This window comes from Mustela putorius, unplaced genomic scaffold (assembly GCF_011764305.1).
Source record: "Mustela putorius furo isolate JIRA1106 unplaced genomic scaffold, ASM1176430v1.1 tig00003859_pilon_pilon_pilon, whole genome shotgun sequence".
Classification (NCBI taxonomy): domain Eukaryota; kingdom Metazoa; phylum Chordata; class Mammalia; order Carnivora; family Mustelidae; genus Mustela; species Mustela putorius.
Window position 1 is genome coordinate 10,101,490 of NW_025422011.1, and position 16,731 is coordinate 10,118,220.

General features: G+C 52.5%; 2 protein-coding genes across 4 annotated transcripts in view; one reads left to right on the forward strand and one right to left on the reverse strand.

The window, feature by feature from the left end:
- Window positions 1-232: 232 nt before the first annotated feature.
- Window positions 233-2,909, reverse strand: FJX1 (four-jointed box kinase 1). Its single transcript, XM_013058013.2, has one exon. It carries the CDS (start codon window positions 2,353-2,355, stop codon window positions 1,054-1,056), a length of 1,302 nt encoding a protein of 433 aa, XP_012913467.2. The 5' UTR covers window positions 2,356-2,909; the 3' UTR covers window positions 233-1,053.
- Window positions 1,976-16,731, forward strand: part of PAMR1 (peptidase domain containing associated with muscle regeneration 1) — a 150,372-nt gene continuing 135,616 nt past the window's right edge. Inside the window, exons 1-3 of one of the 3 annotated variants that reach the window (XM_045066019.1) lie at window positions 1,976-2,113; window positions 3,799-3,902; window positions 6,803-6,936. The gene's annotated coding sequence lies outside the window, so the exon portion shown is untranslated. Of the gene's footprint in view, window positions 2,114-3,008; window positions 3,145-3,798; window positions 3,903-6,802; window positions 6,937-16,731 lie in introns of those variants that run through there. The other 2 variants (XM_045066020.1, XM_045066021.1) reach the window with 2 other exon arrangements.

The window sequence follows — 16,731 nt, forward strand, 5'->3', positions numbered from 1 at the left end:
TCCGGTAATCACAACTGGGATACATATGCATCCTTTGTTTTAAAAAGCACATCCACAAGGGAGAAACCCCAAAGCTCATTTTAAAAGCAGGTAGGGCATCAGAAATCTCCCACAGTTAAAACCACAGAAATTAAGTTCTAAATTTTAAATTCCCTTTTATTGAAATATAAGTTTGTTTAGTATATTTACAACACACTTTATGCACATATATACACAGAAGGCAAATTCTGTAAAATAAAAAAGTTTTTCTTAATAAAAAACTAAAATAAAAACAAAGTAAAGTGCATGAAACTCATTTTCTTCTGGTGGACATCATCACTGTCAAAATTTTGGTGGGAGGGGAGAGGGGAGGAGGAAGAAATTCATTACTTGATTCAGTGCATACTGCCTGTCCTGTATTTGTAGCCTTTAGGGCAAAAAGACATGTGGTAAGCAAGGCTGACAAATTGTCAGGGTTTGTAGGGCCCCCCCGGGTTCTGAAGGTCCTGCACTCTTTGTCCTAGCGGGAGCCTTCCCCCAGCTCCTAACAGTGATCTCACCATCACGGTGCTGGAACAAAGGCAGAACACAGGAAGGGGGCTCCACCAGCCTATGTCACAGCCCTGCTCCCGGGCCACCAGCGCTGCGTTTGATAGGAAATGCACAATTAGCTCAACGGCTCAAATAGAAGTTTTCCTTTTTCGGAAAGGGTATGAGGGGGCCGGGAAACGGGATGCATCTCCCACTGAGATGGCCACCCGGGGGCCAAACTCCGGCCTCCAGTTTCTTCGGATCCAAACTCCGTGCTGGCCCAGGGCAGAATCCTTTTATAGGCGGGGCGGAGGGGCTGTTAAGCTTCTCGCCCCGGTGAGTTCGTCCTCCCGGAACTTCGAAAGGAAACAGCAGGAGACCGAGAGAAAGGGGCAGGTGGGCGAAGCCGTGAAGTTTTAGCCTCCATGGCGCTCAGGCCACTGGCTGGGCGTTGGCCGGTCCCAGGCGGTGGCCCAGGCGACGGCCCTTCCCCCATCATCCATTCCCCAGGCCGGGGGATCTCCCTCTTTTCTCCGGGGGACGCTAAGTCCCGGGTCGGCGGCCGTACTTGGCTTTACAGTGCAAAATGTGCTTGGCGAGGAAGTCGAGGCGGCGCTGCAGCAGCTGAGCGTGGGGGTCGGCGAGCGCGGCCAGCTCCGGGAAGCGAGGCTCGTGGTGCCTGTAGAGGCGCAGCAGCCGGGCCGCCGCGTCCTGGCCGCGGTGCAGCTCCAGGACGCGCCGCGCTGTCCGCTCGCGGAACACGCACACCGACTGCAGCAGCGGCTCGTTATACTTGTCCCACATGCCCGCCACCCGGTAGCCGTGCACCAAGCCCGCCTCGTTGTCCAGAAAGACCAGCGCCCCGCCGGGGCCGCGGTGCAGGTTGCTGGTGGCGCGCTGCATGACGCGCGGGTCCCACTGCAGGCTGAAGAGGTTGCTGACGAGCCGGTCGAAGTTGGCCGTCAGATAGTCGAAAAGGATCAAGTCGGTCCACTGTACCAGGTCCACCAGCTCCGCCTGGCTGCGGTTGGCTAGCTCGCCCCCGGCGGCGCGCAGGGGCCGCAGCCGGCCGTCCTCGGAGCGCCAGGGCGCGGGCACCACCACATCCGTGAGGTTGGGCAGCCAGCGCGTCAGGCTCACCACGCTGCCCTCGGTCCAGTGCGCGGCGCGAAGCTCCTCCTGCACCTGCGCCCACTGAGCGCTGCGAGCCTCCACCCGGGCCAGTGCCAGGGGCGGCACGTGGCGCTGGAGGCCCAGCAGGCGCGCTAGGTAGTAGGACAGGGCCTCGCCCTGGATCTGCTCCGGGTTGATGCCGTAGCGCACACAGGCGCGGGTGCCGTCGGAGAAGCGGGCCAGCCGGTTGGAGCTGCGCCCGCAGCCGCCGCGCTCCAGGGCCACCACCCGGGCGCCGCGCACCGCCTCCAGCCAAGCCAACGCCTGCGACTCGGAGAAGCCGCGGGGCACCTGCTCCTCCAGGCCGCGGCTCCAGAAGACGCCCCCGTGCACCGCGGCGCGCCCCTCGGGCCCGGGCCGCCCGGCTGGCACGTGCCGCCCGCGCTCGCCCGGGGGCCGCCGGGGCGGGCCGTCTGCGCCGGCCGCCAAGGTGAGCAGCGCCCGGAAAGTTTTCAGGGAGCCGCCGCGGGCGTCCCGCGCCAGGGGCGGGGGCAGGGGGAAGCGAGGCGCCGGCCCCGGTCCGCCGCTCCGGGCCGGGCGCCGGGGGAGTCGGTCTTCGGGCGGCTGGGCGCGCGGCGGCAGGAGCCCGCCCCACAGCGCCAGCAGCGAGCCCAGCGCCAGCAGCCAGAGACCCGCGGCGGCGGCGGCAGCGTCCCGCATCCTCCTGCCCATGCTCCCCCGGCCGTGCCGGGCACCTCCGCCGCTTCAAGCCGAGCCCGGGCGCCCGGGTCCCGGGGGCGAGCCGGACCCCGCAGCGTGCTGGCTCCGGGGCTCCGGGCGCCTCAGCCCCATCGCGGCCGCGGGGCTCTGCCCGGCGCTCTGCCCGGCTCTGGGAACTCGCCTCGCCGCCGCTTCCCAGCTGCTTTTGTATTTCGCTGTGAGACCCTCGGGCGGGCGCGATTCACAGGCGCCCGGACCACGTGGGAGCGAGGGGGATCCCCCTCCCCCTCCGCGGCCGCCGCTCCCCGCCCCCCACTCTCCCGCCCCCTTCCCCTCCTCTTCGCCTTAAAGCGGCGATGGCTCCTTCCGAGCGGGAGAGGCGGCCCCACTTCGGTCGGGGACTTCGGGGCTGGCGGCGCCCGCGCGGGGGCGTCGGAGGGGGCGGCGCCGAGCTGGAGTGGCGCGCGGAGGGGGTGGGGACGCGTCTCTGCCCTCGGCGGGGGTCGGAGTGGTCGCCGGGTTCCCCGAGCCCGGGCAGCGCCTGGCCTCCTGCGAAGTTCGGAGTGACCCCGGCCGCGCTCTGGGCGCCGCCTGGCGAGGGTTGGGGCGGGTCCCTTCGCCTCCTCGCTTGACGGTGTGATTCACCCTGCCTTATGTAAATCCGCGGGAAGCTCTCCGAGCCACAGGGAATGTGACTCCAGCCGGGTTAGGGGAAACGTCTGTAGCCGACAACTTTGGACCGACACCCCCTTTTCGAGCGCGCCTGCCACCGCGGGTCACTGGGGGCGTGTGCGCTCTGAGGTTGGTCGCTGCGTCTTTCCCGAGGGACTCCACGGGGAATTAAACCTCGCTGTGCAAGTAATAGAACACCTAGACCAGCTCCCAGCCATTCGTTCATCCATTCAACGAAGCGTGGTCTCTGGGCGATAAAACCCGCAGACTCTCCCCGTGCTCCTGGAGCTTACGTTCCAGGGAGAGGTTCAGGTTGCTATGAGAACATTGTAACCCGGGATCCGACCTAGTGCAGGAGGGAGGGGTGTCGGCGACTCTCTCTCCAAAGAAATGACATAATTTTTGCCCAGGAAGAAACTGAGGCGGAAAAGGCTTGCTCAATACGCTGGACTTAGCAAGTGCACAAACTAAATAAAATTCAAACTCGGACCTTCTGGCAACACGCCACCTGATTTTCCCTCCATCAGGAAAGCTCATTATTTTTTATCAAGTTGCCAGCATTTTCATTTTTTAAAAAAATTCACTGTCATTTAGCTAGTCACTTTATTCTCCAAATGTGATTTTCAATTCAAAGGCGGGGGGGGGGGCAAGTCCCGATGTTACATTTGACTTGCTGGTTTAATGGTTTCAGGGAAAAATAAATGGGTGGGGGTTGGAGGAGGTAGGGAGGGTGGAGGAGAAAAAAACAAAAACAATGACAGAACAAACCACACTGTCTTCCAGCCACCTCTCCGTTCAAAGCCACCAAGAAGGCTCTTGGATAAGAATTGGCTTCCCCCCTTCCCTCTCTGCAGGACTGTGTCCCCGATCCAAACCAAGACTGCCAGGTAAGTCGCAAGATTGGGGGCAGAGATGGACTCCACCTCCTGGAAGCAGGAGTTAGAAGTCTGCTTTCTTACATGTGTTTCTTTTCTCTTTATCCCCCATCAGGTGCACATGGGGGTTTCCAACTTTATTAGCTCATCAGCTGGCACTGATTATATTTTATTCTCCAAAGAGTGAATGTTTAGAGCTATAGGGCAGACACCCTAATGTTTGTGGCTGAATGGAGGCATCAAAAGACCACATCTGGAGCCTTCTAGTGGTGACCCCATATACCCTCAAGTGTTTCCACATTGGCTGAAGTGTGGAGTCTTTTGTTGAATCTGTTTCACCCGGCACAGCTATATCATGCCTTTTATAGATCTTATCTGATGCTGTGGTCACTATGGCTCCCATATGTAGGCATCAAAACACAGTAATTCATTAAAAGATACTGTTCCTGCTCTGTATAAGCTCCTCACCCTCTATGTTAACCTAGAGGACAGGGGCTACTATTTCTTAACCTTTTATTTCTCTTATCACTTAACATAGTATATTACACTAAATAGGTGCTCAATAAATTGAATTTGATTTTTTTTATCTTTTGGGTTAACTTCTGAGAATCTTTTTTTTTTGAATGCAGTGCTTTAACTTGGGTAAACTGTAAGCAAGATCGCCACCTTGTGGGCATAATAGAATATTGTCTAATTAGAGAAATTTGTACTCGTTTTTAAGAGGATGATTCATTATTTCAGCTAGATTCTGAGCAGATGATGTAGCTTCCACAGCCCGTGGCCTGTCCTAGGTGCTGTGGGGGAATCCAGAGTAGTTGGTGTCTCTGTCTCTTTAGCTGTCAACAAAAGCTGTAAAGAACTACAAGGGATGGTTCATTGTCATTGTCGGAGGAGTCCCTCCTGTCTGTTTTTTCAGCCCTGCCTGGCACAGTGCCTGGCACTTAGTGGGTGTTCAATAACAGTTTGCTGAATAAATCATTGGAATGCTAACGAGATTTTCTGCAAGTGGCATGTATTGATTTAAAAGAACCATCTTACTACTAAAAGATACAAAATAAGAACTTTCATTTTAGGGACGCCTGGGTGGCTTGGTCAGTTAAGTGTCTGCCTTCAGCTTGGATCATGATCCCAGAGTCTTGGGATTGAGACCCACATTGGGCTCCTTGCTCAGTGGGGAGCCTGCTTCTCCCTCTGCCTGCTGCCCCTCACTTGTGCTTTCTCTCTCTCGGGCAAATAAATAAAAATCTTTAAAAGAACTTTCATTTTAAAAGGAAAAAATATCGGTGAAGTTGCCCCATAAGGTAGGAAGAGGAAACGTGTGACTTTCATTCTAGGAGGGCTGGCCTCCCACCCAGATCTCCAAATCCCAGAATCTTTCCATCATGTTCCTGGTGTTGATGAAGAAACTGAGTCTTATAGAAGTCGGCTAAGATCTTATCTCTTGGAAAATGACTGACCTTATCAGAGCTCTTTGCCTGCAGATCCCAGGCACTGTGTACCACAATGGATGCACTAATAGGATCGTGAGCAAGTGCATAGAAATCAAGAAAGGCACCAAAGGACTAAAACCAAACCAAAACCAGAAAGCAAACCCCAAGTGGAATGCCATTTTAAACACACTCCTCTCTTTTTCTTATAAGATGACAATGCTCCCACCTGCCTTAACCTCCCATCCTGGGGACACTCCCCTCCCCCACTCATGGCCAAGCCGCTGGGTCTCCTTGGGATAGCACTGTTCATGTGCAACCAACTACTGGCCCTTCGGTGCCTCTGGCAGTTGCTTTGCAAGGAGGGAAGGTGCTGCTCATCTGTCCCTACCTAGAAACCTATTTTCACCTTGAAAACTTTCTTCATATTCCTCAGAGCTTCTCCCTGTGCCTTGACTTCTAATTGCTTCAAATTTTTCCGTAGTCCTGTTGGAAGAATGGTTTGGCTCATTTAATTCCCAGTGCCTCCTGGGAAAGAGTGTGGGGGTGACGTTGAGGGTTGGGAGCTGGGTAGGAGGCTCGGAGTTGGAACGTTTCCGAAGTCTGGCTTGTCCGTGTTCTGGCTGTTTCCTTTCTGGCCGGTTGTTTCCCTTCTATGAGTTTAGGTTTACCACATCTGAGAAACGAGGCTAATAAATCCTGCCTACCTAACATGATTGTTAGGAAGGGCTAGTGAGGCATTTATAATCACTACGATGCTGGTGGCAAACACCAACCGAGAGCTTAGGATGGGCTTAGCACAGGGCCTTATCTGCTTCATCTGGCACACACACGTTTTCAACAAATAGGAATGTCCCCACTTTACAGATGGGAACACCGAAGCTTAGTCAGCGACTGGCCCCAAGTCATACAGCATGTAAACAACAGGGCTGAGATTCCAGAATGATGGAGGACAAACCCTTTGCAAGAAAAAAAAATACTGGGAGAATGTCAGATATAAAAAATTATTGCATTTAATCAAAGTAGACTCAATTCAGATTAAATTTTGCTTTGAAATGTTCTCTGGGGTTGCTGCTAAGTGAAACGGTTAAGAGAACAGACCCTCATACCAAATTGTCTGGGTTTAAAACTTCCCAGGTGTATAACCTTGAGTAAGTCACACAGCCTCTCTGTGCCTCGGTATACTCATTTGGAAAATGCCATTATAATAATCTTATTGGTGTTACTAATACTGTTAGTTACATTTATGTAACACCTAACGATTGATACTAATTAATAGTAACAAATCTTGTAGCTTATTTGAGGGTGTAATTAGTCCCCTTATTGGCAGTGCTTGAAGGACAAAGAGGTCACACTTAAAACAGTATTTGTGTAATTCTATGCGTGAAATGACTCGCTCTGTCACCCCAGGCAGCTTTTTTAACGTCTCTGGTCCAAAGTTTTATTATTTGGGTCTCTCTCCTCTCCACTCTTTGTCCCCCTCAGGTACATTATTTTCCTGCTTGAAGATCGTTTTCCTTGGTGTGTCTCTGTTAGATCACGAGTTCAAGGAATGCTTAAATGAGCCCATCCTTACGTTCCTGGCTGTCAAAGGCGGGTACCTGCACACCTTGTTTCAGGTAAATCCTACTGGATAGTTAGAAGGAGACCAGGAAGTGTGATAGCCTTTGCAACTCATCTGCCAGCCTGAATGAGTCCCATTTTTAAGACCACACTGTGTTTCTCTGTGTTTCTGGAAAGAAAGTCAGGGTTGACAGACATGTGTAATTTACGGTGAGACCAACATTTTTATGAACCTCTTTATTCCACGTAGCTCTCTTTCTGACCTGCTTTTGGAAAAGGTTCCTGTAGCCACTGGTGTTAGAAGCAAGAATCTAAAGGTCAGAGCATTGGTGAATTAATTTAGTGAATTTGAAGGCTGATGCCGACACACATCTCAGTCCCATAGTGTCGCACTCGAGTTACAGGGTGTGGGGGTAAAAATTCTGGGCTGGGCATTTAGGGATGAAAGTTTTCTTTCTCTGCTGGTAATCTAACTCAACTGCCATTTTTTGTTCATATGCGGAAGGCCAAGAACTAGACAGTAAGCGGGTCATTGGCTTTGCTCATGTCCTTAACGCCGCGTCGGGAGTTTTGGTCAATTCTCTTCTCTTCAGCCTCCTCTTCCCTTCCTTCTTTGTGCCAGTTCTTCGTCCTGCCTCCTCTGCCTTGTGCTGGAAGCCAGGCTGGACCCGGATCAGGCTAAGCCAGTCATGGGGCCTTTAGTTCCTTTGCCCGTGCTAGGCTTAGGCATAGACTTACAAAACCATTCTGGCCAGTGAGACCTGGAGTCCCCAGGGAGGTTTTTGGAAAAGATATCCATACTCTGGCCAGAAGACACAGACAAGATATGGCCCCTTTGCTTCATGGTTCAGATCCAGGTTCGAGGGCTTGGGCTTGGGATGGTCACGGCATAGGGGGGTGTGAGGGGATCTACGCAGATGCGTGGACAATGGCAGAGCAGAAAGATGGAAGGAACATGGTCCTTGGTAATGGCACCAAGCCCTCAAAGTAGTCAACTCTCACTTGCCACGTGGTTGAACGTACTCTGAGCTGGGGGTTTCTTCTGCAGCCAAAAGATTCCTAAAAGCTACCCCTCTCACAGAGAAGCTTATACACCAGAGCGGGGCAAACACATACGCAGATGTCTCCCATCACAGGGGTGCTCCTGGGCCGGCGGCATGGTGACACCTCGAGGGATATGTGCCGTGCAGCCCGGCCAAGGCTGGCACTGACTAACTGCTCCGTCTTCGGGAAGTCACTTAACCTCTCTGGGTCTGTTCATTCATTTGAAAAGGGGAGGCGGTCACCAGCTATTACGGAAATATGAACTACGCGAGAGCACAGAGGATGGAGCGGTGAATTCCCCGGGGAAAGCCAGGAAGGCTGCCCCAAGGACGCAGAGGTGAAGCTAAATCTTGAAGGGCAAACGGGGTGGGGGAGGTTTGCAGGTCAGGCTTTGGGGGAGAAGGGAATCCCCAGGGGAGCTCTGCAGCCACAAGCCCATGGACAGATTACCTTATCTTTCTGCAGCTCAATTTCCTCATTCTTAAAAGCACTTGAGTATGTGGGATTAGCTTAATCCGCTTTTGATACAAGACACAATTCCCTGGCCCCCTCCCTTGACTAAGAACCCCCAGGTCAGAGATGCCGCATGGTCCCCTTCCTCACTCACCTATGGCTTCCCCCCCACCCCCCGCCCCGTCTGAACACATTCACTCAACAAACACTTCCCACGGAAGGAGGTGTGGCTGGCTGGTTTTGTGGATTTCTTTGTTCCTCACCACCCAGAGCCTTACCTAGCGCACGATTAGCCATGCGGCTCCGGCTCTGCTTCCTTGGGCCCCAGCATATCTCCTCCGTCAGACAGAGGCTGAAGCTTAATTAAGCTTGTAAAGCTTTCTGATTTCCTCAGATGAAAGGTGGCCCATAAGCACCAGGTTTTATTTGGGTGGCTTCTGCCAAAGGTTATTATAAATAGGGCTTCGTGCGCAGCGGCTGAGCTCTTAGGCTGATAATGTGTCAAGACCAATTGAGGCTTCCGAGAGGGGCGATGTTATCATAATGGTTCCATCATAGGCGGCGGGTGTTAATGGAAGGGGCTGTGGGGGGAAAAAAAAAGGAAGAAAAACGTAGCTCAGGCAGCAAAGCCCAGATGGAGGTGGCCGCCAGTGAGGTCTCACCCGCTCCTGGGATCTCCATCATAATCATTAGCTCTATTAGCCTCAGAGCCATTCCTCTGCCATCTCTTAGAGACCAGCCTCAAACTCCAATAAAAAATGGATGCTTTAACTCCAAATGAAAATATATTCCTTCACCGCTTTTTAAAATTCATTTCCATTGAAATGATGGCCAGCAGGTGAGTCATTCATAATGGGGGGCTTGCTGCATTGCAGACAGGCATGTCGTCAGAATGGGGAGCAGCCTGGGCAGGAAAGCGAGGGACTTGCAGCCCTAGGAAAAGGGGAAAAGTCATCGCTGGGGGACTGAAAAAGGGCCAGAAGAGGTAACTAACAGATGCTTGCTGGTGGCTGGTGGGGACCAGAGAACGGAGACATAGCTTCACGTTTCAACAAGGACATGGGGTTGCTTCAGCAGCGCAACCCTGGTTAGGAACGTGCCAGCTTCCTGGGCCCCAGCTGGTATTGCCTAATCAGTTCCCTGCATCCCATAAGCAGATGAATGATAACGTCCGGTGGTGGTGGCAGCGATCGAGATGATGAGGATGATGGCCGTGGTGTGACTCTCTTGTTGGTTGAACCTTCCCTTCTTTTCCAACATTCAGTTCATCTCTATCCGGTGTCCTTTCTGTGGTTTGGGAGGGTGAAGAAACTCTCCCTCTATTTCTGAGGATCCCTGGAGCTTTGGTCCTCAAGCTTGTCCTTCTGCGTCTGCTTCCTGCTTCCCTATTTGTGGCCTTGGCCCCGGTGCACGTGGACATGGCTGCGGAGTTCAGTGTCCTAATCACCTTTCGTCCATCAAATGCACTTGGACCAAACATATGAGTTTTAGTGACTTTGCTGAAGATCTGCAGGGCTCTCCAAACTGGGGGTAGAAGGTGTCACATCAAGTTGTCCTTCCCCTCCTGCCTTTTTTCCTGGGTCTTTGTGGAGAAACGGGCAGATTTGCCCCAAGTTTCATGTAACCCAGGGCCACTCTCACCGTTCAGGTTTTCTCAGGACCTCAGGTTCCAGACTGTCAAGGTTTCCTCTCACGATCAAACTGGGAAAGGGATTCTGGTGGACATAACCTCTCCAGGGTACTTCCTACGCATAAGGAAGGGTGCTGAGCCCTTTCTGTGCACTTAAGCTTTAAGACCCACCCCTGTCCTGGAGTTGTTATTCCCCCATTTCACTGACGAGAAAACCGGAGCATTGTAACAAGTAACCCTTGGCTCAGGAGACTTCTGCTGAGTGACAGTTGACGAATTCCAAACCTGGCCTGCCAAGAATGGCTAGAAGAGAAGCTGGCTCTCATAATGGTCCCGCGGACTGTACCATTGCTGTCTCAGAACCAGCATTGCCTGAGTGCCGCACGCGAGAATTGCCCACTGTAATTTCTCCTCTCCCAGGAGCCAACTCTGAGACTGCCGCAGACCAGAAACACCAGACACCGAAACATGCTCTTGAATCTCTCTGGTTCCTATTCATTTTGACTGAGGGAAGAAGGAAGCAAGCACCTCAGAGGCCATTTCTTGCCTGCCTGAGTTTAAAGAGCGGCTGCATTTTAGGTACAATATGGGCCCAAGGAGTAGCAGGAGAAAGGCTGAGGATTAATGATGGTGATATATTTATATGGCTCCTTGTCGCTTTGCTGAGCGCGCTCTCCCATGCCAGTCTGGTGGATTTTTACGACAGCCTGTGAGGGAGGAGTAGGGAACAGGCGTGGGTGACTATTCTTTGATGGAAGAGAAAGTTGAACTACAGAGGGTTGTGGGATGAACACAACGTGAACAACTAGTTCCTGGCAAACCTGGAACTTGAGCACACTTTACCTGACTTCCACATCAGAGCTTTCCCATGGCGGTCTATCTTTGCTCGGTTCTGTTCACATCTGCAGACTCTGTCTCTATCCTGGTTTTCCACGTGGTTACCTGTTCATGTTACATGTATGTTACAATGTCTACTGAAACTCCAGGAAGGAGGGCAGAAAGAAGAACCCAGAGACGATTCCTAAAGAGCTAGAATATTTAAAAGCTCCTCTCCCCTTAAGCGATGCTTTCCATTTCTCCTGCTGGCATGTGTGACAGAAAGGAGGAGGGAAGGAACAATCAGAGGGGTTGAGGGAAAAGAGACAGAGTGCTTTGAAATCTTTTTCTTTGCTTGTCTCTTTCTGTTGGTTAAATAACTAGAGGATAAATAGGGGCTTTAACCAAAGGGCGTCAAGAGTGAAAGTGGGGGTAATCCCCAATCACTGGGTTTTTTTCTAAGTGACTTCTTTGAGGTAGGGAGGGAAATCATAGAACAACCCAGAACTGGCAAAGAAGCAATAGTATAAAACAAAAAGCTTTCTCTCAGTTCTCTGCCCCCACATGGTACCCTTGCTCACCCAGGGCAAAACCAAGCCAACGGGCTAAAGGAGCGTCCTTGACCTTGCCATGTTTTCCCACCGAGAGGGTCATTTAGTTAGGGGTGCTGACAGCTCTGCATGCCCCTTAGAATCAGTGAGGGCGCTGGTCTACCTGGAAGTCCTTCTGCCTGGGCTTTCTTATTTGTAAAATGGGGTGTTAATGCTTCGCTCACAGGGGTCCTGTGAGAATTAAATGAGATGATGGGAGCAGGTAAATCAGTAGTTGAGAAGTCCTGATATGGTTTCTGGCACATCGTAGGCATTCAGTTAGTATTACGGGACACACACCCAGCCTTAAAGAGACATGTGTGGGAGGGTACGTATAAACCGTCTGTAGCATTACTCCTCATGGTGTGTGTGTGTATTGGGGGTGGGGTGTGGAGAGAAGAGGCACATTGACTTTTTCCTGTATACATTTTTAATTTATGTGTCCTAGAGTACTTGGAGGAAGCATGTCACCTAAGTAAGGATGGGTGTGCATGGAGGGTCGAGTTGGAAGTTAGGATCAGATAGAGAAGAATACAGAATGGGACATCTTGGTACTCCCCATCTTTGGGTGATTGTAAAATGTATACCTGCTACACTTGAATCCGTTTGGGGTCCTTGGGTGGCAAGCAACGGAAATGGGCTAAGTCAAGAAGCAAAAGTGGGATCCGGTGGAAGGAGCTTGGAATAGGTCACCGACGGAAGAACCAGAAACTGGAGATTGGGAAGGACAGGAGCTAAGGATCCCTGGCTAGGTAAGGTAGGCAGGAGGTAAGGTAGGCAGGAGGGCCTTCTCCTGGACTGCAGGTGTAAGATGTCTCAGGCCCGAGCGCTGCCCTTTCGAGCCCACACAGTCCAGAGACAGTGAACCTGTTGGGTCTGGTTCAGAACCAGCATCTCCGCACTGGCTCAACCAGCTTCTACCACGTGACAGGGCAGGTGGTCTCCAAGGGAGCCCTTCTGGGCTGGACCATCATCCCCTTCACACTTCCGTGTTGTTTGACTTTTGACAAATTATCACCTTACATGACCTTTTTTTTTTTTTTTAAGATTTTATTAATTTATTTGACAGAGAGAGATCACAGTAGACAGAGAGGCAGGCAGAGAGAGAGAGAGAGAGGGAAGCAGGCTCCCCGCTGAGCAGAGAGCCCGATGCGGGACTTGATCCCAGGACCCTGAGATCATGACCTGAGCCGAAGGCAGCGGCTTAATCCACTGAGCCACCCAGGCGCCCATGACTTTTTTTTTTTTTTTAAAGATTTTTTATTTATTTGAGAGAGGGGGAGGAGCAGAGGGAGAGGGGCAAACAGACTCAGTCCTGAGCGTGGAGCCGGAGCAGGGGCTCCATCCCAGGGTCCTGACACCACGACCTGAGCTGAAACCAAGAGTTGGGGGCTCGACTGACTGAGCCACCCAGGTTCGCTTACTCTTCAAATAATAATGAGAAAACTCCAACAATGAACGAAGCAGAGTTTGGCTGCACAGTCTCACCAGTGCGTATTTTAGGCATCTCTTATCTGGAGCCAATAAAAGTCAAAACGAAGCAGAGTGATTTGTCATTCATGTGCCCAGTGACACATCTCAGGTGCCGTCTGCCTTGGGTCCGAGTCAGCGTTGACTGTGGTGGCAAACACACCCACGCAACAACTGTCCTCGCCTTTTTGACTCCCACAGTCCGCAGAGCCACCATTTCCATGAGTCTGTGCAGTGATGCCTCTCCGATTCGGACAGGACTTGGAGACCTTTATTGTCAGGGTAAAGAAAGGGAATAGGACATCTGTGATTCTCCCAATAGCTGTTATTTTACGGTGGTTGGAAGGCGGGACGATGAAGCTCATGGGGGGTATGCAGGGTACATTCCGTGTGTGGGAGAGAGAGCGAGACAGCGAGATGGAGAGAGGAAGAGAGAGACCGTTTCGTCGTCCTAGGGAGGGATGGTTTAGCCCGTGTCATATAAGGCGAGCTCAGATCCAGCCTGCATTTTCGATGCTGACCATCTGTGTTTCCCGGGAAAAGCGGCGGCCAGCCAGAGCCTGAGAGCTTTAGGGAAAAGTGAGAAGCAGGGAGGGCAGCCAGTCCAGGAGGGGCCGGAGGGATGCTTTGTGTCCTTGCAATGCCTCCTGGCAACAGCAGCACCAGAGCCTCGGCTTGGCTGCCTCCTGTGAGCCCCCTGAGCATCCTTCCCAGTGTCTGCAAATCCCCTCCCCAGCCACCCACCTGTTCCTGGTGCCTTTTTGTTTTTTCGAAGGGTGGGCATTGTTGGGGGGAGATCATCAGAAACTACTCATGTGAAGGCAGGAGCCTCATCTCTGAAAACCACGGGTAGACTAAGAATGGGTCCCACTGACCGCATCTGGTTATGAGCCAGGCAGCTCCCATATCCCCACAATCTTTTTTTGGTGGTTTTTTTTAAACCCCTGTTGATAAACAAGGAAACCAGGGTTCAGAGAGCTTCAGTATGTCCCTTGAGTGGGCCCAGTTCTTAAGCAGTAAAGCCAGATTGAAGCCTGGACCTGCATGTCACCAGGTCACTGGGACCTCCCCCCTTCCTTATGTTGGAAAACCAATAGCTCAGCCACCCATCCCTGGCTAGTCAACAGCATGAGACTGCTGAGACGCCTTAACTACAACAAAATGGGAATTCTGATACAATCTTTTCTCCCCAAGCCACCACCATCATAACATATGTTTAAGCCAAGCCTCAGAGGCTACTTTTTTGGGGGACGGTTGGGAGACCAAGGCTCAATGAACCAGCAGGGGCTCCTACCCGGCTGTGAGAGCCCTCCTTCTAAGACCCCTCCCCACCACCGTCTGCAGCCTCAGATGCTGGGTGTTCTAACCTCTAAGGTTTCTGGAACAGGACCATTAGACTGAGTAGTTTGTTTTTTTTTTTAAACATTTTATTTATTTATTTGACAGACAGAGATCACAAGCAGGCAGAGAGGCAGGTAGAGAGAGAGGAGGAAGCAGGCTCCCTGCTGAGCAGAGAGCCCGATGTGGGGCTCGATCCCAGGACCCTGAGATCATGACCTGAGCCGAAGGCAGCGGCTTTAACCCACTGAGCCACCCAGGCGCCCCTAGACTGAGTAGTTTTATTGGAATTAAAAATATTGTGAGTTTTGCGCTCACTGCCTCCGGCCATAACTGGAATAGAAATGACATTGCTTCAGATGCTACCGTGCGCTAATTAAACCAGCAGAGAACGATGCCACCAAAATACAAACAGCAACAGAAATGGGAGTTGTGGGCTTGAGAACACTTCCCCAGCAGGGCCGTTGAATTTAAATTTCCATTACTTCGCGTGAACATGGCCCTAAGGAATCACATAGGGATGGTTTTTTTTCGTGTGATGTCAGGGCATGTCCCTCTTGCAGTGTAGTCAGGTTAGTAAAGCTCTACCGTGCTTGGTTGGGGGTGGGGGGAATCTAACACATATGTATACCTAGGAGACGGTCCGGGGGAATACATATCTAACTCCCACCGGCGGGAACCTTGGGGGAAAGGGAATTTGGAAGAGAAAGAGAACTTTCCTCTTTTTCTTTTTAAAATGTTTTTAGATATTCGTGGTGTGCTTAAATTCATTCTACGCAGCACGCATTTTGGAGGCGACTGGAATGACCAAGGGGGTGCTTGAGAGGGAATGATTCATGCTTCGTGGTACTAGACTGTCAAAAGGCAGATGACACGCGCGACCGTTCAGAAGTCGCTCTGGTGGGCCAAGAATGAAGATGGGAAGGGCGTGAGCTTGGCTGGTGCCGTAGAAATGGAAAGGACGGGGGGAGGGGCTTGTGCATCAGGAAAAGCCAGGAGCCTGGGGATGGGCTAATAAGGGGTGCCCAGAGAGCTGGTGAGACCTTATTTTTGGGTGTGTCTGTGAGGGTGTTTCTAGAAGAGACTAACATTTGAATCCACGGACTAGGAAGATGCCCCTCACCGACGTGGGTGGGCGAGTTTCCTTTGGCTTGGTAGGCTAGAGAATGCTGATTGGCTTAGGCTGTCTGAGTCCGTCACGGTTCTAAGGGCAGTGGCGGTGTCAACCCCTCTTTTCTCCCACCCGTAGGGCTGCTGCACGATGGGGGCGGGGTGGAAGGGACCTTACAGAGCCGTCAGGTTCAAGTTTGGGACGCCGGAGCAGGAGGGGTCCACGTTCGTGGTGGATGGTGTCAAAAGAGGAAAATGGCAAAGGGGGGGTGTATGTGGCAGGTTTCCCAAATTGAGAAGCAGGACAGTAACTGTGAGCTCTGCTCAGGGTGGGTGGGTGGGTTTCCTCTAGAGCGGCTCCTCTGCGGCGATGGCTAGGGGAGGAGGCTGTGGAGGAGGATGCTTAACAAGGTGCTGGGAAGACAGTGCATGAAGCACCAAGGTCACGGGGGCAAGGCTAGGAGCCTCCAGGGCTCTGCTGGGCTCTGAGGGAGCGAGTCAGCCAGGGAACTGCCTCTTTCAGCGGCTCTGTTGGCTCGAGCAGGGACCGGGTGAGCGGAGCCCCAAGCAGCGTGGAGTGGTGTCACTGCACCGTGTGTGTAGGGCCGGGGACCCAGAGAAGCTCTGTGACACGGAACAAGTTCACTGACGTAGAGCAGTGGAGGGTCCGGCGCGGCGTGCCTGCCCCGTCCCTGTCAGAAGTGGTCTTAGTTTTCAGTCATTTGTGGCAGTGAGAGGCATAGCAGCAAAGGAAGCAGGAGCCCGAGCCACTCGGGACTCCTTCCTGCTTGGGAGGGACGGTTTTGTGAACGTCCCTCCTGGACCTGGTAACCCTGGGGAGGGGAGGCCTCAAGACTGTGATGACTGCGATTCCTTCCAATCTGGTGAGTGGGAGCTTGGGCAGGATTCAATTTATTTGAGCAGCGAAGACCTGTGGCATTACTTGTGTCTCACAGGCGTGGAGCAGAGGGTAGCTCCAGAAACTGTAGAATTACACCCACGCGTGCTTGATCTCAATGTGATCTCATTCCAGCCTTGTTGCACCCTCACTACCCCCTACAAGGCAGGCACGACAGAGAAGCAGCAGCTCAGCTTGCAGTTTTTCAGTCCACTGCCTGAGGTCCGGAGCTTGAATATGCTCCGGCTGGTCTCTGAGCCCAGCTTCCACATGCTGGCCCCACTCCCGGCCCCCCTGGCCTCACCACGTTATCCCATCTGCATGGGACATTTGGAATGGCTGCGTAGCCCTTTCTATCAGTCTGAGGACAAAGGCCAAGATGGCAGAGCCAAGAGAGAGCCCGGGTCCTTGGCGGTGGGTGAATCACAAAATGGCCCATCCTAGAAACCTCCAGCAGCTGGAACTGCTAATTGCCTTGCCAGTACCCACTCTACTCTTCCTC